Source organism: Taudactylus pleione, unplaced genomic scaffold, assembly GCF_031769625.1.
Source record: "Taudactylus pleione unplaced genomic scaffold, aTauple2 ptg001678l, whole genome shotgun sequence".
Classification (NCBI taxonomy): domain Eukaryota; kingdom Metazoa; phylum Chordata; class Amphibia; order Anura; family Myobatrachidae; genus Taudactylus; species Taudactylus pleione.
This window is the reverse complement of record NW_028286075.1, coordinates 155,072-180,603: the sequence shown is the minus strand read 5'-3', so window position 1 is coordinate 180,603 and position 25,532 is coordinate 155,072. Positions and strand designations below refer to the sequence as shown.

The 25,532-nt window shown below is 40.3% G+C and overlaps 1 protein-coding gene across 1 annotated transcript in view; it reads left to right on the top strand.

Annotated features, from left to right (window-relative positions):
• LOC148439591 (terminal uridylyltransferase 4-like) overlaps window positions 1-25,532 on the top strand; it is a gene marked incomplete at its 3' end in the record, with an annotated part of 394,965 nt that overhangs the window by 253,036 nt on the left and 116,397 nt on the right. The window contains exon 7 of the mRNA XM_088464538.1: window positions 17,382-17,433. Within this exon, the coding sequence (XP_088320664.1) occupies window positions 17,382-17,433 (52 nt within the window). The remainder of the gene's footprint in view (window positions 1-17,381; window positions 17,434-25,532) is intronic.

Genomic DNA, 25,532 nt, shown 5'->3' with positions numbered 1-25,532 from the left:
GTCTCTCTCTGTGTATATACAGCTACATAGCGTCCTTATTGTCATTACATAGCTGTACATGTCTCTCTCTGTGTAGATACAGCTACATAGCGTCCTTATTGTCATTACATAGCTGTACATGTCTCTCTGTGTACATACAGCTACATAGCGTCCTTATTGTCATTACATAGCTGTACATGTCTCTCTGTGTATATACAGCTACATAGCGTCCTTATTGTCATTACATAGCTGTACATGTCTCTCTGTGTATATACAGCTACATAGCGTCCTTATTGTCATTACATAGCTGTACATGTCTCTCTGTGTGTACATACAGCTACATAGCGTCCTTATTGTCATTACATAGCTGTACATGTCTCTCTGTGTTTACATACAGCTACATAGCGTCCTTATTGTCATTACATAGCTGTACATGTCTCTCTGTGTACATACAGCTACATAGCGTCCTTATTGTCATTACATAGCTGTACATGTCTCTCTGTGTATATACAGCTACATAGCGTCCTTATTGTCATTACATAGCTGTACATGTCTCTCTGTGTATATACAGCTACATAGCGTCCTTATTGTCATTACATAGCTGTACTTGTCTCTCTCTGTGTACATACAGCTACATAGCGTCCTTATTGTCATTACATAGCTGTACATGTCTCTCTGTGTATATACAGCTACATAGCGTCCTTATTGTCATTACATAGCTGTACATGTCTCTCTGTGTATATACAGCTACATAGCGTCCTTATTGTCATTACATAGCTGTACATGTCTCTCTGTGTATATACAGCTACATAGCGTCCTTATTGTCATTACATAGCTGTACATGTCTCTCTGTGTGTTCATACAGCTACATAGCGTCCTTATTGTCATTACATAGCTGTACATGTCTCTCTGTGTGTACATACAGCTACATAGTGTCCTTATTGTCATTAGATAGCTGTACATGTCTCTCTCTGTGCGTATATACAGCTACATAGCGTCCTTATTGTCATTACATAGCTGTACATGTCTCTCCGTGTACATACAGCTACATAGCGTCCTTATTGTCATTATATAGCTGTACATGTCTCTCTCTGTGTGTACATACAGCTACATAGCGTCCTTATTGTCATTACATAGCTGTACATGTCTCTCTGTGTACATACAGCTACATAGCGTCCTTATTGTCATTATATAGCTGTACATGTCTCTCTGTGTGTACATACAGCTACATAGTGTCCTTATTGTCATTACATAGCTGTACATGTCTCTCTGTGTGTATATACAGCTACATAGCGTCCTTATTGTCATTACATAGCTGTACATGTCTCTCTGTGTGTATATACAGCTACATAGTGTCCTTATTGTCATTACATAGCTGTACATGTCTCTCTGTGTACATACAGCTACATAGTCTCCTTATTGTCATTATATAGCTGTACATGTCTCTCTCTGTGTACATACAGCTACATAGCGTCCTTATTGTCATTACATAGCTGTACATGTCTCTCTGTGTATATACAGCTACATAGTGTCCTTATTGTCATTACATAGCTGTACATGTCTCTCTGTGTGTATATACAGCTACATAGCGTCCTTATTGTCATTACATAGCTGTACATGTCTCTCTGTGTGTACATACAGCTACATAGCGTCCTTATTGTCATTACATAGCTGTACATGTCTCTCTGTGTACATACAGCTACATAGCGCCCTTATTGTCATTACATCGATGTACATGTCTCTCTCTGTGTATATACAGCTACATAGCGTCCTTATTGTCATTACATAGCTGTACATGTCTCTCTGTGTACATACAGCTACATAGCGTCCTTATTGTCATTACATAGCTGTACATGTCTCTCTGTGTATATACAGCTACATAGCGTGCTTATTGTCATTACATAGCTGTACATGTCTCTCTGTGTACATACAGCTACATAGCGTCCTTATTGTCATTACATGGCTGTACATGTCTCTCTGTGTGTACATACAGCTACATAGCGTCCTTATTGTCATTACATAGCTGTACATGTCTCTCTGTGTGTACATACAGCTACATAGTGTCCTTTTTGTCATTACATAGATGTACATGTCTCTCTCTGTACATACAGCTACATAGCGCACTTATTGTCATTACATAAATGTACATGTCTCTCTCTGTACATACAGCTACATAGTGTCCTTATTGTCATTACATAGCTGTACCTGTCTCTCTGTGTACATACAGCTACATAGCGTCCTTATTGTCATTACATAGCTGTACATGTCTCTCTGTGTGTACATACAGCTACATAGTGTCCTTATTGTCATTAGATAGCTGTACATGTCTCTCTCTGTGCGTATATACAGCTACATAGCGTCCTTATTGTTATTACATAGCTGTACATGTCTCTCTGTGTACATACAGCTACATAGCGTCCTTATTGTCATTATATAGCTGTACATGTCTCTCTCTGTGTGTACATACAGCTACATAGCGTCCTTATTGTCATTACATAGCTGTACATGTCTCTCTGTGTACATACAGCTACATAGCGTCCTTATTGTCATTATATAGCTGTACATGTCTCTCTGTGTGTACATACAGCTACATAGCGTCCTTATTGTCATTATATAGCTGTACATGTCTCTCTGTGTGTATATACAGCTACATAGTGTCCTTATTGTCATTCCATAGCTGTACATGTCTCTCTGTGTGTATATACAGCTACATAGCGTCCTTATTGTCATTACATAGCTGTACATGTCTCTCTGTGTGTACATACAGCTACATAGCGTCCTTATTGTCATTACATAGCTGTACATGTCTCTCTGTGTACATACAGCTACATAGCGCCCTTATTGTCATTACATCGATGTACATGTCTCTCTCTGTGTATATACAGCTACATAGCGTCCTTATTGTCATTACATAGCTGTACATGTCTCTCTGTGTACATACAGCTACATAGCGTCCTTATTGTCATTACATAGCTGTACATGTCTCTCTGTGTATATACAGCTACATAGCGTCCTTATTGTCATTACATAGATGTACATGTCTCTCTCTGTACATACAGCTACATAGCGCACTTATTGTCATTACATAAATGTACATGTCTCTCTCTGTACATACAGCTACATAGTGTCCTTATTGTCATTACATAGCTGTACCTGTCTCTCTGTGTACATACAGCTACATAGCGTCCTTATTGTCATTACATAGCTGTACATGTCTCTCTCTGTGTACATACAACTACATAGCGTCCTTATTGTCATTACATAGCTGTACATGTCTCTCTGTGTGTACATACAGCTACATAGCGTCCTTATTGTCATTACATAGCTGTACATGTCTCTCTGTGTACATACAGCTACATAGCGTCCTTATTGTCATTACATAGCTGTACATGTCTCTCTGTGTATACATACAGCTACATAGCGTCCTTATTGTCATTACATAGCTGTACATGTCTCTCTGTGTACATACAGCTACATAGCGCCCTTATTGTCATTACATAGCTGTACATGTCTCTCTCTGTGTGTACATACAGCTACATAGCGACCTTATTGTCATTACATAGCTGTACATGTCTCTCTGTGTATATACAGCTACATAGCGTCCTTATTGTCATTACATAGCTGTACATATCTCTCTGTGTGTACATACAGCTACATAGCGTCCTTATTGTCATTACATAGCTGTACATGTCTCTCTGTGTATATACAGCTACATAGCGTCCTTATTGTCATTACATAGCTGTACATGTCTCTCTGTTTGTATATACAGCTACATTGCGTCCTTATTGTCATTACATAGCTGTACATGTCTCTCTCTGTGTATATACAGCTACATTGCGTCCCTATTGTCATTACATAGCTGTACATGTCTCTCTGTGTACATACAGCTACATAGCGTCCTTATTGTCATTACATAGCTGTACATGTCTCTCTGTGTACATACAGCTACATAGCGTCCTTATTGTCATTACATAGCTGTACATGTCTCTCTGTGTATATACAGCTACATAGCGTCCTTATTGTCATTACATAGCTGTACATGTCTCTCTGTGTATATACAGCTACATAGTGTCCTTATTGTCATTACATAGATGTACATGTCTCTCTCTGTGTACATACAGCTACATAGTGTCCTTATTGTCATTACATAGCTGTACATGTCTCTCTGTGTACATACAGCTACATAGCGTCCTTATTGTCATTATATAGCTGTACATGTCTCTCTCTGTATATACAGCTACATTGCGTCCCTATTGTCATTACATAGCTGTACATGTCTCTCTGTGTACATACAGCTACATAGCGTCCTTATTGTCATTACATAGCTGTACATGTCTCTCTGTGTACATACAGCTACATAGCGTCCTTATTGTCATTACATAGCTGTACATGTCTCTCTGTGTATATACAGCTACATAGCGTCCTTATTGTCATTACATAGCTGTACATGTCTCTCTGTGTATATACAGCTACATAGTGTCCTTATTGTCATTACATAGCTGTACATGTCTCTCTGTGTGTATATACAGCTACATAGTGTCCTTATTGTCATTACATAGCTGTACATGTCTCTCTGTGTATATACAGCTACATTGCGTCCCTATTGTCATTACATAGCTGTACATGTCTCTTTGTGTATATACAGCTACATAGCGTCCTTATTGTCATTACATAGCTGTACATGTCTCTCTGTGTATATACAGCTACATAGTGTCCTTATTGTCATTACATAGCTGTACATGTCTCTCTCTGTATATACAGCTACATTGCGTCCCTATTGTCATTACATAGCTGTACATGTCTCTCTGTGTACATACAGCTACATAGCGTCCTTATTGTCATTACATAGCTGTACATGTCTCTCTGTGTACATACAGCTACATAGCGTCCTTATTGTCATTACATAGCTGTACATGTCTCTCTGTGTATATACAGCTACATAGCGTCCTTATTGTCATTACATAGCTGTACATGTCTCTCTGTGTATATACAGCTACATAGTGTCCTTATTGTCATTACATAGCTGTACATGTCTCTCTGTGTGTATATACAGCTACATAGTGTCCTTATTGTCATTACATAGCTGTACATGTCTCTCTGTGTATATACAGCTACATAGTGTCCTTATTGTCATTACATAGCTGTACATGTCTCTCTGTGTACATACAGCTACATAGCGTCCTTATTGTCATTACATAGCTGTACATGTCTCTCTGTGTGTATATACAGCTACATAGTGTCCTTATTGTCATTACATAGCTGTACATGTCTCTCTGTGTATATACAGCTACATTGCGTCCTTATTGTCATTACATAGCTGTACATGTCTCTCTGTGTACATACAGCTACATAGCGTCCTTATTGTCATTACATAGCTGTACATGTCTCTCTGTGTATATACAGCTACATAGTGTCCTTATTGTCATTACATAGCTGTACATGTCTCTCTGTGTGTACATACAGCTACATAGCGTCCTTATTGTCATTACATAGCTGTACATGTCTCTCTGTGTATATACAGCTACATAGCGTCCTTATTGTCATTACATAGCTGTACATGTCTCTCTGTGTGTATATACAGCTACATTGCGTCCTTATTGTCATTACATAGCTGTACATGTCTCTCTCTGTGTATATACAGCTACATTGCGTCCCTATTGTCATTACATAGCTGTACATGTCTCTCTGTGTGTATATACAGCTACATAGCGTCCTTATTGTCATTACATAGCTGTACTTGTCTCTCTGTGTACATACAGCTACATAGCGTCCTTATTGTCATTACATAGCTGTACATGTCTCTCTGTGTACATACAGCTACATAGCGTCCTTATTGTCATTACATAGCTGTACATGTCTCTCTGTGTGTATATACAGCTACATAGCGTCCTTATTGTCATTACATAGCTGTACATGTCTCTCTGTGTATATACAGCTACATAGTGTCCTTATTGTCATTACATAGCTGTACATGTCTCTCTGTGTATATACAGCTACATAGTGTCCTTATTGTCATTACATAGCTGTACATGTCTCTCTGTGTATATACAGCTACATAGCGTCCTTATTGTCATTATATAGCTGTACATGTCTCTCTCTGTGTGTACATACAGCTACATAGCGTCCTTATTGTCATTATATAGCTGTACATGTCTCTCTCTGTGTGTACATACAGCTACATAGTGTCCTTATTGTCATTACATAGCTGTACATGTCTCTCTGTATATACAGCTACATAGCGTCCTTATTGTCATTACATAGCTGTACATGTCTCTCTGTGTGTATATACAGCTACATAGCGTCCTTATTGTCATTACATAGCTGTACATGTCTCTCTGTGTGTATATACAGCTACATAGCGTCCTTATTGTCATTACATAGCTGTACATGTCTCTCTGTGTGTACATACAGCTACATAGCGTCCTTATTGTCATTACATAGCTGTACATGTCTCTCTGTGTATATACAGCTACATAGTGTCCTTATTGTCATTACATAGATGTACATGTCTCTCTCTGTGTACATACAGCTACATAGTGTCCTTATTGTCATTACATAGCTGTACATGTCTCTCTGTGTACATACAGCTACATAGCGTCCTTATTGTCATTATATAGCTGTACATGTCTCTCTCTGTATATACAGCTACATTGCGTCCCTATTGTCATTACATAGCTGTACATGTCTCTCTGTGTACATACAGCTACATAGCGTCCTTATTGTCATTACATAGCTGTACATGTCTCTCTGTGTACATACAGCTACATAGCGTCCTTATTGTCATTACATAGCTGTACATGTCTCTCTGTGTATATACAGCTACATAGCGTCCTTATTGTCATTACATAGCTGTACATGTCTCTCTGTGTATATACAGCTACATAGTGTCCTTATTGTCATTACATAGCTGTACATGTCTCTCTGTGTGTATATACAGCTACATAGTGTCCTTATTGTCATTACATAGCTGTACATGTCTCTCTGTGTATATACAGCTACATTGCGTCCCTATTGTCATTACATAGCTGTACATGTCTCTTTGTGTATATACAGCTACATAGCGTCCTTATTGTCATTACATAGCTGTACATGTCTCTCTGTGTATATACAGCTACATAGTGTCCTTATTGTCATTACATAGCTGTACATGTCTCTCTCTGTATATACAGCTACATTGCGTCCCTATTGTCATTACATAGCTGTACATGTCTCTCTGTGTACATACAGCTACATAGCGTCCTTATTGTCATTACATAGCTGTACATGTCTCTCTGTGTACATACAGCTACATAGCGTCCTTATTGTCATTACATAGCTGTACATGTCTCTCTGTGTATATACAGCTACATAGCGTCCTTATTGTCATTACATAGCTGTACATGTCTCTCTGTGTATATACAGCTACATAGTGTCCTTATTGTCATTACATAGCTGTACATGTCTCTCTGTGTGTATATACAGCTACATAGTGTCCTTATTGTCATTACATAGCTGTACATGTCTCTCTGTGTATATACAGCTACATAGTGTCCTTATTGTCATTACATAGCTGTACATGTCTCTCTGTGTACATACAGCTACATAGCGTCCTTATTGTCATTATATAGCTGTACATGTCTCTCTGTGTGTATATACAGCTACATAGTGTCCTTATTGTCATTACATAGCTGTACATGTCTCTCTGTGTATATACAGCTACATTGCGTCCTTATTGTCATTACATAGCTGTACATGTCTCTCTGTGTACATACAGCTACATAGCGTCCTTATTGTCATTACATAGCTGTACATGTCTCTCTGTGTATATACAGCTACATAGTGTCCTTATTGTCATTACATAGCTGAACATGTCTCTCTGTGTGTACATACAGCTACATAGCGTCCTTATTGTCATTACATAGCTGTACATGTCTCTCTGTGTATATACAGCTACATAGCGTCCTTATTGTCATTACATAGCTGTACATGTCTCTCTGTGTGTATATACAGCTACATTGCGTCCTTATTGTCATTACATAGCTGTACATGTCTCTCTCTGTGTATATACAGCTACATTGCGTCCCTATTGTCATTACATAGCTGTACATGTCTCTCTGTGTGTATATACAGCTACATAGCGTCCTTATTGTCATTACATAGCTGTACTTGTCTCTCTGTGTACATACAGCTACATAGCGTCCTTATTGTCATTACATAGCTGTACATGTCTCTCTGTGTACATACAGCTACATAGCGTCCTTATTGTCATTACATAGCTGTACATGTCTCTCTGTGTGTATATACAGCTACATAGCGTCCTTATTGTCATTACATAGCTGTACATGTCTCTCTGTGTATATACAGCTACATAGTGTCCTTATTGTCATTACATAGCTGTACATGTCTCTCTGTGTATATACAGCTACATAGTGTCCTTATTGTCATTACATAGCTGTACATGTCTCTCTGTGTATATACAGCTACATAGCGTCCTTATTGTCATTATATAGCTGTACATGTCTCTCTCTGTGTGTACATACAGCTACATAGCGTCCTTATTGTCATTATATAGCTGTACATGTCTCTCTCTGTGTGTACATACAGCTACATAGTGTCCTTATTGTCATTACATAGCTGTACATGTCTCTCTGTGTATATACAGCTACATAGTGTCCTTATTGTCATTACATAGCTGTACATGTCTCTCTGTGTGTATATACAGCTACATAGTGTCCTTATTGTCATTACATAGCTGTACATGTCTCTCTGTGTATATACAGCTACATTGCGTCCCTATTGTCATTACATAGCTGTACATGTCTCTTTGTGTATATACAGCTACATAGCGTCCTTATTGTCATTACATAGCTGTACATGTCTCTCTGTGTATATACAGCTACATAGTGTCCTTATTGTCATTACATAGCTGTACATGTCTCTCTCTGTATATACAGCTACATTGCGTCCCTATTGTCATTACATAGCTGTACATGTCTCTCTGTGTACATACAGCTACATAGCGTCCTTATTGTCATTACATAGCTGTACATGTCTCTCTGTGTACATACAGCTACATAGCGTCCTTATTGTCATTACATAGCTGTACATGTCTCTCTGTGTATATACAGCTACATAGCGTCCTTATTGTCATTACATAGCTGTACATGTCTCTCTGTGTATATACAGCTACATAGTGTCCTTATTGTCATTACATAGCTGTACATGTCTCTCTGTGTGTATATACAGCTACATAGTGTCCTTATTGTCATTACATAGCTGTACATGTCTCTCTGTGTATATACAGCTACATAGTGTCCTTATTGTCATTACATAGCTGTACATGTCTCTCTGTGTACATACAGCTACATAGCGTCCTTATTGTCATTACATAGCTGTACATGTCTCTCTGTGTGTATATACAGCTACATAGTGTCCTTATTGTCATTACATAGCTGTACATGTCTCTCTGTGTATATACAGCTACATTGCGTCCTTATTGTCATTACATAGCTGTACATGTCTCTCTGTGTACATACAGCTACATAGCGTCCTTATTGTCATTACATAGCTGTACATGTCTCTCTGTGTATATACAGCTACATAGTGTCCTTATTGTCATTACATAGCTGTACATGTCTCTCTGTGTGTACATACAGCTACATAGCGTCCTTATTGTCATTACATAGCTGTACATGTCTCTCTGTGTATATACAGCTACATAGCGTCCTTATTGTCATTACATAGCTGTACATGTCTCTCTGTGTGTATATACAGCTACATTGCGTCCTTATTGTCATTACATAGCTGTACATGTCTCTCTCTGTGTATATACAGCTACATTGCGTCCCTATTGTCATTACATAGCTGTACATGTCTCTCTGTGTGTATATACAGCTACATAGCGTCCTTATTGTCATTACATAGCTGTACTTGTCTCTCTGTGTACATACAGCTACATAGCGTCCTTATTGTCATTACATAGCTGTACATGTCTCTCTGTGTACATACAGCTACATAGCGTCCTTATTGTCATTACATAGCTGTACATGTCTCTCTGTGTGTATATACAGCTACATAGCGTCCTTATTGTCATTACATAGCTGTACATGTCTCTCTGTGTATATACAGCTACATAGTGTCCTTATTGTCATTACATAGCTGTACATGTCTCTCTGTGTATATACAGCTACATAGTGTCCTTATTGTCATTACATAGCTGTACATGTCTCTCTGTGTATATACAGCTACATAGCGTCCTTATTGTCATTATATAGCTGTACATGTCTCTCTCTGTGTGTACATACAGCTACATAGCGTCCTTATTGTCATTATATAGCTGTACATGTCTCTCTCTGTGTGTACATACAGCTACATAGTGTCCTTATTGTCATTACATAGCTGTACATGTCTCTCTGTATATACAGCTACATAGCGTCCTTATTGTCATTACATAGCTGTACATGTCTCTCTGTGTGTATATACAGCTACATAGCGTCCTTATTGTCATTACATAGCTGTACATGTCTCTCTGTGTGTATATACAGCTACATAGCGTCCTTATTGTCATTACATAGCTGTACATGTCTCTCTGTGTGTACATACAGCTACATAGCGTCCTTATTGTCATTACATAGCTGTACATGTCTCTCTGTGTATATACAGCTACATAGTGTCCTTATTGTCATTACATAGATGTACATGTCTCTCTCTGTGTACATACAGCTACATAGTGTCCTTATTGTCATTACATAGCTGTACATGTCTCTCTGTGTACATACAGCTACATAGCGTCCTTATTGTCATTATATAGCTGTACATGTCTCTCTCTGTATATACAGCTACATTGCGTCCCTATTGTCATTACATAGCTGTACATGTCTCTCTGTGTACATACAGCTACATAGCGTCCTTATTGTCATTACATAGCTGTACATGTCTCTCTGTGTACATACAGCTACATAGCGTCCTTATTGTCATTACATAGCTGTACATGTCTCTCTGTGTATATACAGCTACATAGCGTCCTTATTGTCATTACATAGCTGTACATGTCTCTCTGTGTATATACAGCTACATAGTGTCCTTATTGTCATTACATAGCTGTACATGTCTCTCTGTGTGTATATACAGCTACATAGTGTCCTTATTGTCATTACATAGCTGTACATGTCTCTCTGTGTATATACAGCTACATTGCGTCCCTATTGTCATTACATAGCTGTACATGTCTCTTTGTGTATATACAGCTACATAGCGTCCTTATTGTCATTACATAGCTGTACATGTCTCTCTGTGTATATACAGCTACATAGTGTCCTTATTGTCATTACATAGCTGTACATGTCTCTCTCTGTATATACAGCTACATTGCGTCCCTATTGTCATTACATAGCTGTACATGTCTCTCTGTGTACATACAGCTACATAGCGTCCTTATTGTCATTACATAGCTGTACATGTCTCTCTGTGTACATACAGCTACATAGCGTCCTTATTGTCATTACATAGCTGTACATGTCTCTCTGTGTATATACAGCTACATAGCGTCCTTATTGTCATTACATAGCTGTACATGTCTCTCTGTGTATATACAGCTACATAGTGTCCTTATTGTCATTACATAGCTGTACATGTCTCTCTGTGTGTATATACAGCTACATAGTGTCCTTATTGTCATTACATAGCTGTACATGTCTCTCTGTGTATATACAGCTACATAGTGTCCTTATTGTCATTACATAGCTGTACATGTCTCTCTGTGTACATACAGCTACATAGCGTCCTTATTGTCATTATATAGCTGTACATGTCTCTCTGTGTGTATATACAGCTACATAGTGTCCTTATTGTCATTACATAGCTGTACATGTCTCTCTGTGTATATACAGCTACATTGCGTCCTTATTGTCATTACATAGCTGTACATGTCTCTCTGTGTACATACAGCTACATAGCGTCCTTATTGTCATTACATAGCTGTACATGTCTCTCTGTGTATATACAGCTACATAGTGTCCTTATTGTCATTACATAGCTGAACATGTCTCTCTGTGTGTACATACAGCTACATAGCGTCCTTATTGTCATTACATAGCTGTACATGTCTCTCTGTGTATATACAGCTACATAGCGTCCTTATTGTCATTACATAGCTGTACATGTCTCTCTGTGTGTATATACAGCTACATTGCGTCCTTATTGTCATTACATAGCTGTACATGTCTCTCTCTGTGTATATACAGCTACATTGCGTCCCTATTGTCATTACATAGCTGTACATGTCTCTCTGTGTGTATATACAGCTACATAGCGTCCTTATTGTCATTACATAGCTGTACTTGTCTCTCTGTGTACATACAGCTACATAGCGTCCTTATTGTCATTACATAGCTGTACATGTCTCTCTGTGTACATACAGCTACATAGCGTCCTTATTGTCATTACATAGCTGTACATGTCTCTCTGTGTGTATATACAGCTACATAGCGTCCTTATTGTCATTACATAGCTGTACATGTCTCTCTGTGTATATACAGCTACATAGTGTCCTTATTGTCATTACATAGCTGTACATGTCTCTCTGTGTATATACAGCTACATAGTGTCCTTATTGTCATTACATAGCTGTACATGTCTCTCTGTGTATATACAGCTACATAGCGTCCTTATTGTCATTATATAGCTGTACATGTCTCTCTCTGTGTGTACATACAGCTACATAGCGTCCTTATTGTCATTATATAGCTGTACATGTCTCTCTCTGTGTGTACATACAGCTACATAGTGTCCTTATTGTCATTACATAGCTGTACATGTCTCTCTGTGTGTATATACAGCTACATAGTGTCCTTATTGTCATTACATAGCTGTACATGTCTCTCTGTGTGTATATACAGCTACATAGCGTCCTTATTGTCATTACATAGCTGTACATGTCTCTCTGTGTGTACATACAGCTACATAGTGTCCTTATTGTCATTACATAGCTGTACATGTCTCTCTGTGTGTATATACAGCTACATAGTGTCCTTATTGTCATTACATAGCTGTACATGTCTCTCTGTGTGTATATACAGCTACATAGCGTCCTTATTGTCATTATATAGCTGTACATGTCTCTCTCTGTGTGTACATACAGCTACATAGCGTCCTTATTGTCATTATATAGCTGTACATGTCTCTCTCTGTGTGTACATACAGCTACATAGTGTCCTTATTGTCATTACATAGCTGTACATGTCTCTCTGTGTGTATATACAGCTACATAGCGTCCTTATTGTCATTACATAGCTGTACATGTCTCTCTGTGTATATACAGCTACATAGCGTCCTTATTGTCATTACATAGCTGTACATGTCTCTCTGTGTATATACAGCTACATAGTGTCCTTATTGTCATTACATAGCTGTACATGTCTCTCTGTGTGTATATACAGCTACATAGTGTCCTTATTGTCATTACATAGCTGTACATGTCTCTCTGTGTATATACAGCTACATAGTGTCCTTATTGTCATTACATAGCTGTACATGTCTCTCTGTGTACATACAGCTACATAGCGTCCTTATTGTCATTACATAGCTGTACATGTCTCTCTGTGTGTATATACAGCTACATAGTGTCCTTATTGTCATTACATAGCTGTACATGTCTCTCTGTGTATATACAGCTACATTGCGTCCTTATTGTCATTACATAGCTGTACATGTCTCTCTGTGTACATACAGCTACATAGCGTCCTTATTGTCATTACATAGCTGTACATGTCTCTCTGTGTATATACAGCTACATAGTGTCCTTATTGTCATTACATAGCTGAACATGTCTCTCTGTGTGTACATACAGCTACATAGCGTCCTTATTGTCATTACATAGCTGTACATGTCTCTCTGTGTATATACAGCTACATAGCGTCCTTATTGTCATTACATAGCTGTACATGTCTCTCTGTGTGTATATACAGCTACATTGCGTCCTTATTGTCATTACATAGCTGTACATGTCTCTCTCTGTGTATATACAGCTACATTGCGTCCCTATTGTCATTACATAGCTGTACATGTCTCTCTGTGTGTATATACAGCTACATAGCGTCCTTATTGTCATTACATAGCTGTACTTGTCTCTCTGTGTACATACAGCTACATAGCGTCCTTATTGTCATTACATAGCTGTACATGTCTCTCTGTGTACATACAGCTACATAGCGTCCTTATTGTCATTACATAGCTGTACATGTCTCTCTGTGTGTATATACAGCTACATAGCGTCCTTATTGTCATTACATAGCTGTACATGTCTCTCTGTGTATATACAGCTACATAGTGTCCTTATTGTCATTACATAGCTGTACATGTCTCTCTGTGTATATACAGCTACATAGTGTCCTTATTGTCATTACATAGCTGTACATGTCTCTCTGTGTATATACAGCTACATAGCGTCCTTATTGTCATTATATAGCTGTACATGTCTCTCTCTGTGTGTACATACAGCTACATAGTGTCCTTATTGTCATTACATAGCTGTACATGTCTCTCTGTGTGTATATACAGCTACATAGTGTCCTTATTGTCATTACATAGCTGTACATGTCTCTCTGTGTGTATATACAGCTACATAGCGTCCTTATTGTCATTACATAGCTGTACATGTCTCTCTGTGTGTACATACAGCTACATAGTGTCCTTATTGTCATTACATAGCTGTACATGTCTCTCTGTGTGTATATACAGCTACATAGTGTCCTTATTGTCATTACATAGCTGTACATGTCTCTCTGTGTGTATATACAGCTACATAGCGTCCTTATTGTCATTACATAGCTGTACATGTCTCTCACGCAAGGTCCCGGTCACACATACATACGTAATACGGCGTATCCTATAACATGGGGAAATTGTATGTTCAATGAGGGGGTCTAAAAATGTTTTTTTGTTGGAGGAATTGAAATCTTCCATTATATTTGTGTTTGGACCTCTTCTTGTTTAGTAAATCTAAGTTTGAATAACAAGCATTTAAATTTCTCTAAAAAACCCCAATAAATAATTTTATCTTGAGGAAGTGATAAAATGTACATATATTTAGTTATTTTTACTTAAAACATTATTATTATAGTTCTAATTTCCCTAAAAGAACACTGACAAAGGCCCTCATTCAGAGCCGTACGCTCTGAGCAGAGCGCACGCTCTGAATGAGGGCCGGGCTCCATTTTCATGGAGCGTCCTCCTGGACGCTCGTATAGCTGTGGGTCACCACCCACAGGCTATACGAGCGTGCATTGTGATGGTCGCGATGGTCGAGACCATCGCGACCATCGAATTTGCGAGCCGGAGCCTGCGGTTGAGGTTTTCAACCGCAAGCTCCGGAGTGATTTTGGCTCTATCAGAGCCAAAATCACTCCCACTGACATCACTAGTGATGTCAGTGGGGCCGGCTTCTGATGGTAGGCGTTCCCTTGGGAACGCCTCCGTCTGGCAGGCATGCCTCCGGCACGCCCACCAAAGGGGGCGTGCTGTCAATATACATTGACAACACGCCCCCTTTGATCGGACACAACGAGCGAAGGACTTTACTTTGCTCGTCGCGTCTGGCGCATGCGCACGACGGAGCTCCCTCCGTCGTGCGCATGCTCAGTCCATAACATCGACCCACTTGCGAGCAGATAGCCGCTCGCAAGTGGGTCTGAATCAGGCCCAAAGATGGCATTTGTTAATAAAATATATATTTTTGTTATTGAAGCATCATATAAGTAGTACAAAGATAATACAACATTGATACAAAATCAATACAGTGAAAATATAGAATATATAATGGTTACCACATATAGATAGTAGCCATACCCACAGATATATATATATATATATACAACATTCTTCAATCGGTCACAAAGAGAAAAAAACAATAAAAACATAATAAACAAAAACAAATTCTCTCCCCCCCCCCTTCCACAGGGAAAACCCCACACCCACCGCCCTTAAACATTTGAATCGAGATCAATGGGCGGATCGTAATCGCTTTATGCGTAAACAATAACTGTAATGAAATCTTACTTTGATTCCTTCTTGGACGTTAGCTGTCTCCTTGCTCCTTGTCCTCCGGTGTCGTCCTCACGTGTCTCATGTGAATAAAAGATGTCACACTTACAATTGAGAGTGTCAGAGAGTTTCTCAGGTGTAGAAGTGACTGCCGCGCGCACATCAAGCTTTCCTCTAGCAAGAGAGAGATTTTCCGTTTTCTCTCAGCTACTTTGTGTCTTGTTTGAGATTGTGACTGGTGAATTTGGAGTTAGTGTGATACAAAGAGAGTTTGCTCGTTCCCACTTCTCGCACTTTACGATAAATACTGTCTCCTGGATCGTTTCCGATTTCCCCATCACTTTCTTCTCGTAGCAGCCGATCATATGTCAGAATGTCTCGCAGAGTTAGGAGCTCAGATGGGAATAATTCTCTGCCACTTCCCATGAGGTTGCTCATATGAGGGAATGAAGATTGTCGTCTTTTCTTTTTTGTAGACTTTGGGGGGAATCCAATTCACCGCGCTGCTTGGGCACGCTAAGGGTTTCTTCCCGCAGCTATCCAATTCACCGCGCTGTTTGGGCACGCTAAGGGTTCCTTCCCGCAGCTATCCAATTCACCGCGCTGCTTGGGCACGCTAAGGGTTTCTTCCCGCAGCTATCCAATTCACCGCGCTGTTTGGGCACGCTAAGGGTTTCTTCCCGCAGCTATTCAATTCACCGCGCTGTTTGGGCACGCTAAGGGTTTCTTCCCGCAGCTATTCAATTCACTGCGCTGTTTGGGCACGCTAAGGGTTTCTTCCCGCAGCTATTCAATTCACTGCACTGTTTTGGCACGCTAAGGGTTTCTTCCCGCAGCTATTCAATTCACCGCACTGTTTTGGCACGCTAAGGGTTTCTTCCCGCAGCTATTCAATTCACCGCACTGTTTTGGCACGCTAAGGGTTTCTTCCCGCAGCTATTCAATTCACCGCACTGTTTGGGCACGCGACCGCACAGCGCACTGAATTTAATTGCCCCCTTTGTATTTGAATGAGAGAAATTGTTGAACCTGTGAAACACAAAAAGGAAAATGATATCAATAATAATGGAACGTGAAACTTTTAGGAATCGTAATTAGTGACTTTTACACAATTTTCACACTTTTTATCAAAATAAGATATTAGACAATATTAAAATGAATGGAAATTTCACAACAGTCTTCTCCTTATTTTGCATGTACTAATTTAACAAGCATTTTTGAATTGGAAAGTTGTAAAATGTGAGACGTCCTAATACGTAACATACACAAAGCCTTTCTGCTTCATATTGGTTTTATTACGTTATTGAAAACACAAGTAGTATCTGTCTATGGTCTGATGCCAGTGATATGTGCTAGGTATAATTCCAGGTGTTTCTTGCTTTTAGATCAGCCAGCCTGATGTTTTAATACAAGTTCTCGATATCCTTAAAAACTGTGGTAAGTTTTACATCATTTCTGCCACATTGGGATCATTCTGACCTGTGTTTTTGGTATCAATTTGATATGCAGCAAATAACATTTAATTTATCTATCTATCTATCTATCTATCAATCTATCTTCATTATCTATATATATCCTATCTATCTATCTCATATCTATATTTTATTAGCATATTAATTCCACCTTTCACCTATGTCTCACCCATTAACACATACTAAGACTTTAGTATCTCACTGGTCTGCTTCACTGGGGTGGCTGGCCTTTGCCGGCTGTTTTTGGGGTTCTGCACCCCAGAATCTGACCAAGTGATAGGGACCTCCGGTATCAGAGACGCCGTGACGTGGCCCAGAGGCTTAACCATATTTTTGCAAATATATGCAACTGAGATCTCTGAAATATCTATCACCATGTTTTATCACAACTTATTGCTTTCATTCTGAGTGCTGGAAGTTTACTTTTTTTGTTTCTTCTATCTATCTATCTATCTATCTATCTATCTATCTATCTATTTAATATCTATCTATCTCATATCTATCTATCTCATATCTATCTATCTCATTATCTATCTCATATTTATCTATCTCATATCTATCTATCTATAATCTATCTATCTATCTCATTATCTATCTCATATCTATCTATCTATCTATCTATCTATCTATCTATCTATCTATCTATCTCATATCTATCTTTCTCCTTCATCCACTAGGGGACACTGGAGGACTTCAAGACAGTGGGGTATAGACGGTGCTGAGTGGAGCTGGCACTTTAAATTTAAATGAAGTGTGACTAGCTCCTACCTTCTATACCCCCCTATAGACCAGTATTAGTTTGTGCCCGAGTGGGAGAAGGTCACAAAAAAGATCTCTCCTGCTCTTAGGGCACCAAAAAAAAAGAAGTTCTACATACTGCCTGTGTGCAACGCGGGACGCTGCCAGAGGGGACCCACTCGCAAGTGCATTCACTTAGCCTGGGCTCCCCGACACCTGAGACCTCAGTCTTCAGGGGGGGGACCACATGCCGCTGCTTGCAGCGCTCATCGCGGACCCCCCACAGTCAGAGCCAGCACCGGCAGCAGCAGGAAATAGCCACAGCCTAAATGTGAGTACAGCTGGCTCCCTGATTAGCAGCGCAGCCAGCTTACATGGGCGGCCCCACAGTCAGATCCGCATGGATATCTCAGGCTACTAGAGGTAAATCCACTTTTCTACCAGCTACTGGTCCTCCACCTAGGCGATCTTACTCGGGACCTTCGTTTCGGTCCTTTCGGGCCCCGGGGTGCTCACGTGGTCGTTTCAGAGGAGGATCATCAACGTCCCGTGGTTCCAGAGGTCAGGGTAGAACCGCAGCCACCACAGGCTCGAGTCTACAGGAGGTTAAGTCCACTTCTAAACCCAGTGCATGATGTGCTTCCCTCACACCTGGGGGACCCCAGAGTGGGAGCGCGTCTTCGGGACTTCAGCGAGGTCTGGACGGAAACCTGTGCGGATGCTTGGGTCCAAGATCTAATAATTTGGGGCTACAAGCTCGATTTCCAACTGCAACCCTCGAATCGTTTTTTTACCACAGGTTTGCCAGTTTCCAACGACAGAAGTGTGGTCTTACAGAAAGCAATAGACAGGCTTCTGTCCATGAAAGTGGTAATCCAAGTCCCCAGTCATCAGAAGGGAAAAGGATTTTACTCCAGTCTTTTTGTCGTTCTGAAGCCGGACGGCTCGGTCAGACCCATTCTAAAATTAAAGGATCTCAATCCATACTTATGGATTTTCAGGTTCAGTCGGCTCTTCAGTCGGTAATTGCAGGCTTGGAGGAGGGCGAGTTCATGGTCTCTCTAGATATCAAGGACGCCTACCTGCACATTCCCATTTGGCCACCTCACCAGGCTTTCCTGAGATTCGCAGTTCGGGATTCACATCTCCAGGTCCAGGCCTTGCCCTTCGGCTTATCTTCGGCCCCACGGGTATTCACAAAGGTTATGGCTGTGATGATGAGTCTCCTTCGGAAACAAGGAATCACTATTATTCCGTACCTGGACGACCTACTCCTGAAGGCGAATTCCAAGGATCAACTATTACAGGACATCACCGTGACGCACAACCTCCTCATTCGTCATGGATGGATCCTGAATTTTCCCAAATCGCATCTGCAACCGTCACAGAGATTGCTGTTTCTAGGAATGATCGTGGACACAGTGTCTCAACGGGTGTTCCTTCCCCAGGACACAGATAACTTCCATTCAGGAGATTGTGAGGTTGGTCCTTCGACGTCGGCAGGTTTCAGTTCATGCATATATCCAACTTCTGGGGAAGATGGTGGCAGCCTTCGAGGCTGTCCAGTATGGTCGTTTTCACTCCAGACCTTTTCAGCTAGATCTCCTATCACAATGGTCAGGATCCCACCTGTTTCTTCACAAGAGTCAGGTTACAACCCAAGACTCGGATTTCCCTACTGTGGTGGCTAAACTCAGTTCACATTGCGGAGGGAAAGAGATTTGGAGAGTGGGATTGGACGCTTTTTACCATGGATGCGAGTCTAAGAGGCTGGGGGCAGTAATTCTGGAGCATCACTTTCAGGGATGCTGGACAATGCAGGAATCGAGTCTTCCAATGAACATATTGGAGTTAAGAGTAGTTTTCTACGCATTACAGACAGAAGCTCACTTTCTGAGGGGCCGAGCAGTCAGGGTCCAGTTCGACAATGCCACAGCAGTGGCATACATAAACAAACAAGGAGGCACCAGAAGTTGTGCGGCCATGAAGGTAGTCAGCTGGATTCTTATCTGGGTGGAAAGCTGCGCAAGGTCGATTTCGGCAATCTTCATACCGGACGTCGAAAATTGGGAGGCAGATTACCTCAGTCGTCAGGATGTACATCCAGGAGAATGGGCTCTACATCCACAGGTGTTTCAGCAGCTGGTCCAACAGTGGGGTCTTCCGCAGGTTGACCTCATGGTATCCAGGCAGAACCATCAACTGCCCCTTTACTGCTCTCGAACAAGGGATCCTCAAGCGGTGGCTGTGGATGCACTGTCAGCACCATGGCGGTTCCAATTCATTTATCTGTTTCCTCCATTTCCCCTTCTCCCTCGAATTCTTCAACGTATCAAGAGGGAGCAGGCCAAAGTCCTGCTGATAGCTCCGGACTGGCTTCGCAAAGCTTGGTACTCCAACATTCAGCTCCTGTTGGTAGACAATCCGTGGCCCTTACCACTCAGAGAGGATCTGCTCCTTCAGGGTTCTTTAGCCTATCCAAACTTAAAGCAGCTATGTTTGACGGCGTGGTTGTTGAAAGGGCCATCTTAAGACGTAAAGGGATATCTTCCAAGGTGATTCCTACGATGCTTAGAGCAAGGAAGGAAGTTACTTCCAAGCATTACTATTGTATTTGGAAGGCATAATGTAGCCTGGTGCGAACGTAGTGTTTTGCCTTCTACGGAGTTCAGTCTTCCCAGATTTCTGCTTTTTCTGCAAGCAGGTATCTCAGCGGACCTTCGGATGGGATCTCTGAAGGTACAAATTTCAGCACTCTCTGTTTTCATCCAAAAGAAATTGGCCTTATTACCGGACGTGCAGACTTTTCTGCAGTTTGTGGTTAGATTGCAACCACCCTTTGTTCCTCTTACAGCTCCATGGGACTTCGTCCTGTCTTTCTTGCATGCTTCGCTGTTCGAGCTTTTGGAGTCGGTGGAATTGAAGTATCTTTCATGGAAGGTGATACTTCTGCTGGCTCTAGCTTCTGCCAGGAGGGTGTTGGAGCTGGGAGCTTTATCATGTCGTCCACCATATTCGGTGTTTCATGAGGATAGAGTTGAGCTACGCACCAGAATGGATTTTCTGCCTAAGGTGGTTTTGGCCATCCACATCAATCAACCTATTGTGGTTCCGGTTCTTCCACAGGATTCTCCTTCTTCTAGATCCTTGGATGTGGTTAGAGCTCTTCGCATATATGTAGACAGGACGGCAGCCGTTCGCAAGACAGATACTCTGTATGTATGATGCTGATCGTCCGGGTTGGCCAGCTTCCAAACAGACACTGGGTCGATGGATTCGTCTGACCATACGACAGGCATATATGGCCTCGTTTAGAGAACCTCCATCTTCCATTACCGAACATTCAACTTGCTCAGTGGGTGCCTCGTGGGCGGCTGCTCGAGGTGTTTCTATGGAATCTCTATGCCGGGCAGCTACTTGGTCAGGACGGCATACTTTTGTTCGGCTTTACAGATTTGACACCTTTTGCGACTTCTGCAGCGCAATATGGTCGGTCTGTTTTGCAGGGTTCTCAGCGCTTTCCCACCTGTGATGGGAGCTCTGGGACGTCCCCACTGTCTTGAAGTCCTCTAATGTCCCCTAGTGGATGAAGGAGGAAACAGGATTTTGGTACTTACCGATAAATCCCTTTCTCTGATTCCACAGAGGACACTGGACGCCCACCCGGCGCTGTTCTTCCTGCCACCTGTTATGCCTGTTGGCGACATGTTTGTTGTCTAGGGTGATGTTATGAATGTTAGAGACATGTTTGTCGTCTCTTGTTTCATTCTATTTTACTTTGTTTTCACCTTTCAGTTGTTATGTACATTCGCCTCCTCCTCTTCTGTCAATCTATTTTCTCTGCTCCCCTCTGGCTCGGTTCTAATACTGGCCTATAGGGGGGTATAGAGGGGAGGAGCTAGTCACACTTCATTTAAATTTAAAGTGCCAGCTCCACTCAGCACCGTCTATACCCCACTGTCTTGAAGTCCTCCAGTGTCCCCTCTGGAATCGGAGAAAGGGATTTATTGGTAAGTACCAAAATCCTGTTATATCTCTCATATCTATCTATCTCTCATATCTATCTATCTATCTATCTATCTATCTTTCTATCTATCTATCTATCTGTCTATCTATCTTATATCTATCTCATATCTATCTATCTCATTATCTATCTATAATCTCTCATTATCTATCTCATATCTATCTTATCTATCTCATATCTCTATCTCATATCTATTTATCTACCTATCTATCTCATATCTATCTATATATCTATCTCATATCTATCTTTCTATCTCATATCTATCTATCTGTCTATCTACAGTCAGGTGCATAAATATTGTAATTCATACATTGTAATTCCTACACCGTTCACCTGATTTGGATGTAATTACCCTCAAATTAAATCTGAAAGTCTGCAGGCAAATCACATCTTGTTTGTTTCATTTCAAAGCCATTGTGGTGGTGACTAGAGGCCAAAATATGGAAATTCTGTCAATGTCCCAATATTTATGCACCTGACTGTATTTCATATCTATCTATCTCATAGCAATCTATCTATCTCATATCTATCTATCTATCTCATATCTATCTATCTATCTATCTATCTATCTCATATCTATCTATCTATCTATCTATCTATCTATCTATCTATCTATCTATCTCATATCTATCTATCTATCTCATATCTATCTATCTATCTATCTATCTATCTATCTAATATCTATCTATCTATCTATCTGTCTATCTATCTCATATCTATCTGTCTATCTATCTCATATCTATCTGTCTATCTATCTCATATCTATCTATCTGTCTATCTGTCTATCTCATATCTATCTGTCTTTCTATCTCATATCTATCTCATATGTATCTGTCTCTCATATCTATCTATCTCATATCTATCTATCTCATTATCTATCTCCTATCTATAATCTATCTATCTCATAGCTATCTATCTTATATCTATCTATGTTATATCTATATATCTTATATCTATCTGTCTATCTCATATCTATCTCATTATCTGTCTATCTCATTATCTATCTCATTATCTGTCTCAGTGGTTCTCAAACTCGGTTCTCAGGACCCCACACAGTTCACGTTTTGCAGGTCACCCAGCACATGCACAGGTGTAATCATTACTCACTGACACATTTTAAAAGGTCCACAGGTGCAGCTAATTATTTCACTTGATTCAGTGTGGAGACCTGGAAAACATGCACTGTTTAGGGTCCTGAGGACCGAGTTTGAGAACCTGTGATCTATCTCATATCTATCTATACCATATCTATCTCATATCTATCTATCTATCTATCTATCTCATATCTATCTGTATCTATATCATGTCTATCTATCTCATATCTATCTATATCTGTCCATCTCATATCTATGTATCTCATATGTATCTATACCATATCTATCTCATATCTATCTATATCATGTCTATCTGTCTATCTCATATCTATCTATATCTATCTATCTCATATCTATCTATCTCATATCTATCTATCTGTCTATCTATCTATCTCATATCTATCTATATCTGTCCATCTCATATCTATCTATCTATCTATCTATCTCATATCTATATGTCTATCTATCTCATATCTATCTGTCTATCTATCTCATATCTATCTATATCTGTCCATCTTATATCTATCTATCTCATATCTATCTATACCATATCTATCTCATATCTATCTATCTCATATCTATCTATCTGTCTATCTATCTCATATCTATCTATCTATCTCATATCTATCTCATATCTATCTATCTATCTATCTATCTATCTATCTATCTATCTATCTATCTCATATCTATATGTCTATCTATCTCATATCTATCTGTCTGTCTATCTATCTCCTATCTATCTATATCTGTCCATCTCATATCTATCTATCTCATATCTATCTATCTCATATCTATATGTCTATCTCATATCTATCTATCTATCTATCTATCTATCTCATATCTATATGTCTATCTCATATCTATCTGTCTATCTATCTCATATCTATCTTATATCTATCTATACCATATCTATCTCATATCTATCTATATCTGTCCATCTCATATCTATGTATCTCATATCTATCTATCTATCTTTCTTATATGTATATATATCATATCTATCTATCTTATATCTATCTATCTCATTATCTATCTATCTCCTATCTATAATCTATCTATCTCATATCTATCTACCTCTTATATCTATCTACACACACATATACATACGCACACTCACACAGACATACACACACATGTATGTGTGACCATGTGATGGGGAATATAGAGTGTAAGCACTGGGGCAGGGAGTGATGTGACCCCTAGTGTGTATGTGTGTGACCATGTGATGGGGAATATAGAGTGTAAGCTGCCTAGTGTGTATGTGTGTGACCATGTGATGGGGAATATAGAGTGTAAGCACTGGGGCAGGGAGTGATGTGACCCCTAGTGTGTATGTGTGTGACCATGTGATGGGGAATATAGAGTGTAAGCACTGGGGCAGGGAGTGATGTGACCCCTAGTGTGTATGTGTGTGACCATGTGATGGGGAATATAGAGTGTAAGCTGCACTGGGACAGGGAGTGATGTGATCCCTAGTGTGTATGTGTGTGACCATGTGATAGGGAATATAGAGTGTAAGCACTGGGGTAGGGAGTGATGTGACCCCTAGTGTGTATGTGTGTGACCATGTGATGGGGAATATAGAGTGTAAGCTGCCTAGTGTGTATGTGTGTGACCATGTGATGGGGAATATAGAGAGTAAGCACTGGGGCAGGGAGTGATGTGACCCCTAGTGTGTATGTGTGTGACCATGTGATGGGGAATATAGAGTGTAAGCTCCACTGGGACAGGGACTGATGTGATCCCTAGTGTGTATGTGTGTGACCATGTGATGGGGAATATAGAGTGTAAGCACTGGGGCAGGGAGTGATGTGACCCCTAGTGTGTATGTGTGTGACCATGTGATGGGGAATATAGAGTGTAAGCTGCCTAGTGTGTATGTGTGTGACCATGTGATGGGGAATATAGAGAGTAAGCACTGGGGCAGGGAGTGATGTGACCCCTAGTGTGTATGTGTGTGACCATGTGATGGGGAATATAGAGTGTAAGCACTGGGGCAGGGAGTGATGTGACCCCTAGTGTGTATGTGTGTGACCATGTGATGGGGAATATAGAGTGTAAGCACTGGGGCAGGGAGTGATGTGACCCCTAGTGTGTATGTGTGTGACCATGTGATGGGAAATATAGAGTGTAAGCACTGGGGCAGGGAGTGATGTGACCCCTAGTGTGTATGTGTGTGACCATGTGATGGGGAATATAGAGTGTAAG